At 42.9% G+C, this 7,265-nt stretch overlaps 1 protein-coding gene across 3 annotated transcripts in view; it reads right to left on the bottom strand.

The window, feature by feature from the left end:
* Positions 1 to 7,265, bottom strand: part of MLLT10 (myeloid/lymphoid or mixed-lineage leukemia; translocated to, 10) — a 239,114-nt gene that overhangs the window by 157,977 nt on the left and 73,872 nt on the right. For all 3 annotated transcript variants that reach the window (XM_006759926.2, XM_015561466.1, XM_015561467.1), the window contains exon 5: positions 1,424 to 1,527. In XM_006759926.2, the coding sequence (XP_006759989.1) occupies positions 1,424 to 1,527 (104 nt within the window). The remainder of the gene's footprint in view (positions 1 to 1,423; positions 1,528 to 7,265) is intronic.

Genomic DNA, 7,265 nt, shown 5'->3' with positions numbered 1-7,265 from the left:
ATATGCAAATTAAGCACCATCTTTGTGGTCAGTTAACTTCCATCTGAGTTGGCAGTTAATTTGCATATAGCCCTGATTAGCCAATGAAAAGGATATCGTCATACGCCAATTACCATTTTTCTCTTTTATTATATAGGATATTTTAGGATAATTTTTGCTCTTGAAATTTTATGCTGAAAAACCATCTACACTTAATAAAAGGGTAATATGCTAATTAGACCGGACATCCTTCTAGAAAAAGCCACGGTGGAAGGGGCCAAGACAGAGGTGTTTAGGCATGATAAGGCCGACAGGAGAGAGCAGTTAGGAGGATCAGGACAGCAGGCAGAGGCGGTTAGGGTCAATCAGGCAGGCAGGGATCCTGGATAGGAAAGGGTGCAGGCTGGGCTGAGGGACACCCCACCACACCACACCCACCATGCACGAATTTCATGCACCAGGCCTCTAGTCCTATATAATAAAATCCTAATAGGCTAAGTGTCCAGTCATCTGTTCAACCAATCAAAGCATAATATGCTAATGATATGCTAAGGCCACTCAACTGGTTGCTATGACATGCACTGGCCATCGGAGGGCAGACAGTCAACCAGTCAACCAGTCAATATGATGTGTACTGACCACAAGGGGGCAGACACTCCAACTGGTAGGTTAGCTTGCTGCTGGGGTCTGGCAGATCAGGACTGAGCAAGATGGGCAGGACACGCTCTGGAGCCCTCCCGTGGCCCCTCCCCAACTGGCCAACTCCCCGTTTCCCTCCCCGGCCCCCATCGTGCACCAGTGGGGTCCCTTGGCCTGGCCTACGCCCTCTTGCAATTCAGGACCCCTCAGGGATGTCAGAGAGCCGGTTCTGACCCAATCCCACAGGCCAGGCTGAGGGACCCCACTGGTGCACAAATCCATGTACTGGGCCTCTGGACCTTCTGGAATGACCTTACGGAACGACCAGTGGGCCGGGGGTGGGGCCTAAGCAGCAGCCGGGCTGCTGCAAGGGCCGAGCCCCTTGCACGAATTTCATGTATCGGGCCTCTAGTAGTAATAATAATGATGATGGCAACTGCTTTTTTTCGGCCTTAAAGCAAAGACAGCAAAGAAATGCTACTATCATTCATTAAATCCTTTCTGGCACTGCACTAAGAGTACCTACATCAGTTCTTTTCATCATAATGACAAATGAAAGGGTAGGTAACTAAAACTAATATTTTAAACAAAAGGAAACTGAATAAAGTACATTAGAACCAGCGTCCATCTACTGAAAATTCACTCTGGTAAGTTCAATTATTAGAATTATCTTTATTATAGTAAATAAATATAAACATAAAAACTATCCCAATAAAATTTACTGTAAATAATTTTTGGGCACATAACTAAATCTTTCATTTACAAGGTATTCCTCATTTCTGTACAATGATGAAAACATACTTACCAAGTCACATGGAAAGCCTGTCTACATCCATGTTTATTACATGTCATACAAGCACCAGTGGCTGCTTTGCTTTCTCTTCCTTGTTCATCACAAATGTAGCAAGTCTTAGGATACAGAAACAAAAACAAAAATAAAACAAAACCTTACAAGAGCTTGAAGGAACTGAAAATATTCAGAAGTCAAGATCATGGTTTGCTATCTAATCTACTTTATTTCTAAACATGAATTCATTTTTTCTGACAGTAACCTAATTTTTACAAACAGTACAAATATGAAAACATAAACAAGGACATATAAGTAGACCTAGGATTTCAGAAAGGGTTTTTGTCTCCGACTCAAAAACCCTGCAAGATAATAATCTTCACAGGCCTGAGACCAAAGACCAAAACACAGCCTTACCACACCTTGTTCTTAAAACCTCCTCAAAATATTCACTGATTCCTGTTAAAAAGCTGTAAAAAAAAAAGGTTTTGCCTTTCTTTTCTTCTGGAAGTAAGCACATCTAAAGGAGTTTGACAGAGGTAGTTGGTAGCTAAGAGATGAAAGAGTCCTATGTGAGTGAGCAAGGTTTAGGCTATTCCAACCGTCCACAAGAATCTTTAGCTATGAAGGTCAGAGATGCCCCCAAGAGGTATCAGCCAATGAACAGTCCCAGCAACTCTGGCATCGATCTGTTTCCTTTTCCCAAATGAAAATAGCTGATAGACGGTACCACTTTTCATGAAAGACTGAATTATATAAATGGCAATCTACAGGCATCTGTATAATGAATAAAATAATCAGCTAAATAGAAGTTGTATATAAAAAAATGTTTACATATACACAGGTGATAAACTTCTCAAATGAGACCAATTTCTGAACAATAATAAGGTATAACATAGCCAACTTCAATAGGATCACATGAATTTTTAGAGCTGAAGAGATTTCCCCACTATGTACTGTGGCACCAAATAACACCATTCAACAATATTTACCAAAACAGCCTAGTATCTAGTCATGTAAATGAATATCAAATCCTGTTGAAAAATATGGATTCATACTAAACTGAATTACAAAAATTATTTTATACCTATAAAAAGTCCCAAGTTACAATGGAAGAATTAAACATATGTTCTTAGTCTAAAAATGATCAAGAAGATTAAAAAAGGAAAGGACAGAGCTGACTAATAGTAACATTTTAGATAGTGAAATTCTGAGAAAATATACAAATAGGCCTCAAAAAAAATATCTTGGTAACTTCCAAAGAGCTGACAGTGAGAAGATACCATCATTTGACCATTCTAAAATTACAATGGGTCTTTATAAACAAAACAAAACAAAAAAAACAGGAAATACAATGTCCAGGCTACTGGAATAGCAGAGTGAAGAGCTCCATGGATCTTTTCCCTACTGAATTAACTATTTCACAGGTGAAAAACAGCACTCTGAAGTCTCTAAAAATTGCCCTTAAGACATACAACCAATAGAGAAAATTTTATCCAAGAAAATCTACTAAATTTCAATAAGAACAGTTTCTGTGACATTTGAGCCATGATCTGCTCCCATCGACACCACCCCACCTCCACACACAGAGCTAGATTCCTGTGATAAAAGGTCCCTTCTGTTGAGTGTGATTAAGAAGATGAGGGCTTCCTTTCACCCCAGCTCCTAGTCTAAGGCTACCAGTATAAATTTGCCCGGAGAAGGCCAGGTCTCCAGTGACTATCATCCTACACATTCCTGGTAGCTCCCACTCATAAATTCCCACCTACAAGAGGCCAAGAATCCTGAGGTCCTATCGCCCCTTCCCCCGCTTGCTAGTAGAATGGACAGGCTAGGAGGGATAAGCAGCCAGCGGTTATTATACCCTTTCCTCCTAGCACCCTGTCAAACTACAGGTGACTCTTGTGGAAAAGCAGGGTGCTGCCCTATCCCCAGTTCCAGCTCCAGAGCAGTAGTGCAGAGGTTCTGCCCTGTGCATCTTAAGAACAAATAACTCAGCAGCTCTGCCTAAGAGGACTGACATTTGGAACAGACCTTGGAGAAGTTCATGCCTAAGGGCTCAGTCAAAGACACTTAGGGAGCGAGCAATTAAGACAGAACTACCAGCTCCAGCCAGAAGGTTAGCAAATAAGGGCCCTCCTAGATCACACTCCTATCGGGGGTCCAAAAGGCTATGTATATGAACTAGGTTGCACCCAATCAGGAGAAATTGAAGTGGGATTTGGGGTAAATTTAAAAGCATTTCCTAAAGCCACAAAATTACACAAAAAGGCTCAAGGGGCTTTTGTGCAACCTATGATCAAAAACTGGCTGAACAATAAGTTACTCTAAAGGTAACTCCTAAGAATTCAGACTTAAAAATAAAATCACGCTCACACCTGATGGTCTAAAGACTGTGTGCATGCTCAAGACTGCATGCTCTCAGAAAGGACTGAAAAGAGAACCTTGGGGATGATCTCCTTGGAAAATAAATCTAAGTCACATACACACACACACATGAAATGACCAAAGGACTAAAATCGAAGTAGCTAAGGGTGTTCAAGCACAATCTTTGACTAATAAGTGGTTTATGCTGACCCAAAGGCAACGTAAGAAGTCAGGTTTGAAAAAAACAAAAAACCCTTGCAGAGTGCCTAAGTTGGTTGGAGTGTCCTCCTGTACGCCAAAGCGTGGAGGGTTCAATTCCTGGTCAGGAAATATACCTAAGTTATGGGTTCAATCCCCAGTAGGGGTATATATGGGAGGCAACCAATCAATGTGCAGATGGTGAGCTACTATGGGTTGGACTGTATCTCTTTCAAAAAGTTATGTTAAGTCCTAATAAACCACCACTACCTTAGGTGTGATTTTATTTGGAAATGGGGTAATTGCAGGGATAACTGGTTAACATTAGGTCATTGTGGGGAACAGTGGGCCCTTAATCCAATATAACTAGTGTCCTTATAGGAAGATGGCCATATAACACAGAGACAAATGAAGAACACCATGAGGATGAAGGTGGAGATTGAGGTGATACATCTACAAGCCAAGAAATGACCAGGATTCTCAGCCATCACCAGAAGCTAAAAGAGAGGCATGAAACAAATTCTCCTTCAGAATTTTCAGAAGAAACCAACCCTGTCAATGTCTGCATTTGAGAATTCTAGCATCCATAACTTTGAAAGAATAAATTTCTGTTGTTTTAAACCACCCAGTTTGTTGTACTTTTGTTACAGCAGCCCTAGAAAACTAATACAGAAGCTGTATAAAAAATTGGCTATGATTTGGTAATGTTTGGAGTTAGGCGATCAATGTGTGTGTGTGGGGAGAGGGTGGTTTCACTATATTATTTTAAACATATGACAATTTATAAAACAGTTAAAAATAAACAAAAGAAACAATGTTATAATAAAAATTAAAACTTTACAAAAGCAGAAGAAAATTAGAAAACATTTGAACAATAACATTAGAAATAAACTCACAAAATGTTTAAAGGTAAAAAACCCCAATCAAATTTTTTTTAAATTTTAATATACTTTATAGATTTTTTACAGAGAAGAAGGGAGAGAGATAGAGAGTTATAAACATCGATGAGAGAGAAACATCGATCAGCTGCCTCCTGCACACCTCCTACTGGGGATGTGCCCACAACGAAGGTACATGGCCTTGACTAGAATCGAACCTGGGACCCTTCAGTCCGCAGGCTGACGCTCTATCCACTGAGCCAAACCGGTCAGGGCCCAATCAAAATTTTTATATGAAAGAAACCCAAAAAAGAGAACATGACAAAGTATTCAACACTTTAAAAAAATAATACCAATTTGTAAAGAAAACATCAGTTATTTTTATACTCATATAAAGATATATGTGCAGAGGTGGGGGTGGGAACCGGTTGGAGGGGAGCTATGGGGCGAAAAAGAGGAACAAGTGTAATCTGAACAATAAAGATTTAATTAAAAAAATATAGATATATATATATTTTTTTTATTCATTTCAGAGAGAAAAGGAGAGGGAGAGAGAGATAGAAACATCAATAATGAGAGAGATACATTGGTTGGCTGCCTCCTGCAAGCCCCCTACTGAGGATTGAGCCTGCAACCCCAGATTTTGCCCTGACCTGAATCCAACCATGATCTCCTGGTTCATGGTAGACACTCAACCACTGAACTACACCAGCCAGGGAAGTTGTTTTTTTCGTAGTTTCTTCACCTTTTTAGCCCAGGCCCTAACTCCTCTCCTTTGACAGCAATCAGTCTGTTCTCTATGAATCTATTTTTATTTTGTTTGTTAGTTTATTTTGTTTATTAGATTCCACATGAGTGAAATCATATGGTACTTGTCTTTCTCTGGTTTATTTCACTTAGTATAATGTTGTCATCAATGCTGTGGCAAAGGGTAAGATACTCTGGCTCTTGGATCTCTAAGGAGGTGCTAATTTAGCCTCTGTCTGAGGCTACCCAGCAGGAGCTATGGAGAGATCTGCAGATTCCTCTTCTTTGTTTGGGGTTTGGAGATGCCCAAATGAGGCCCAGCTGTGAAGCAATGCAAGCTGCTGTGGGGCCTTGGGCTTTCTTTTGGATGTTCTGGGTCTCTCTGACCCAGCTGCAGTTCGTTAGGTAATTTTAGATTGCAAAGGGCCAGGTCATTCATATGCAAAAGCCTCTGCGCACAGCTTGGCTGGGGCTGGGTCTCAGGGAATCAATAGGGCGGAGCAAACAGCTATGGCTGATCCTCAATCTTGCCCTAAGGGCGCTGGGTCTCAGTGACCCGCGGTAATCGCTGCAAGCACCTCTGAGAGAAAGGCACCCTCGAGTTCCGCCCACTGCCAGACAGTCCAGTTTCTTCCCGTATGAGTCTGGGTCCCCAGAGACTTGCCCGGAACTGGAGTTCAGAGCAGTTGTGAGCTTGTGTCTCCCTCGTGATTGAAAAAGACGACATCCTCAGTTGCCAGCCCTTTCTGCATGCGCCTCCATTCCTCTGCACTTTACTTCCGCACGTCCTGTGTGTTTCAGTGCACTTTTCTCTTTCTAGTTGTAGAATTTCCACTCAGCCAGCCTTCCTCTGGTTCTGGGTGATGTCCGTTTTATCTTTTAGCTGTATTTTTGAAGTGGTTCTGTGAAGCAGCAATTTCAGGTGTTTATCTATGCCGCCATCTTGGTTTCCCCCAAAAAATATATATTTTTAAAAAATTACTAAAAGACTAGGCGGCTAGTGCACAAAAATCTGTGTGCTCGGTGGATCCTACAGCCCAGCCTGTACGCTCTCCCAGTCTGAGACCCCTTGAGGGATGTCCACCTGCGGGCTTAGGCCCGCTTCCCAGGGGAGCGGGCCTAACCTGGCAGTCAGACATCACTCTGGCAGCCCGGGAGCCCATCAAGGGATGCCCACTTGTCAGCAGGGAGCAGACCTAAGCTACAGTCAGACATCCTTAGCACTGCTGAGGCGGCAGGAGAGGATCCCGCCACCACTGCTGTACTGGAAGCCGTCAGCCTGGCTTGTGGCTGAGCAGAGCTCCCCCTGTGGGAGCGCACTGACCACCAGGGCACAGCTCCTGCATTGAGCATCTGTCCGCTGGTGGTCAGTTTGTGCCATAGTGACCAGTCATTGTCAGCTGTTCTGCTGTTAGGGTCAATTTGCATATTACCCTTTTATTATGTAGTACTAGAGGCCCGGTACACAAATATTTGTGCACTAGGGGGGGAGGAGGGATCCCTCAGCCCGGCCTGTGCCCTCTCGCAGTCTGGGACCCATCGGGAGATAACGACCAGCTGGCTTAGGCCTGCTCCCGGGTGGCAGAGGGCAGGCCCAATCCCTAGGTGCAGCCCCTGGTCGGGCTCAGAGCAGGGCCGATTGGGGAGTTGGGACACCATCCTCTGTCATA

This window comes from Myotis davidii, unplaced genomic scaffold, assembly GCF_000327345.1.
Source record: "Myotis davidii unplaced genomic scaffold, ASM32734v1 scaffold376, whole genome shotgun sequence".
In the NCBI taxonomy this organism is placed as follows: Eukaryota; Metazoa; Chordata; class Mammalia; order Chiroptera; family Vespertilionidae; genus Myotis; species Myotis davidii.
The sequence above is the reverse complement of the archived record's forward strand: the minus strand, read 5'-3'. Positions and strand labels throughout refer to the sequence as shown.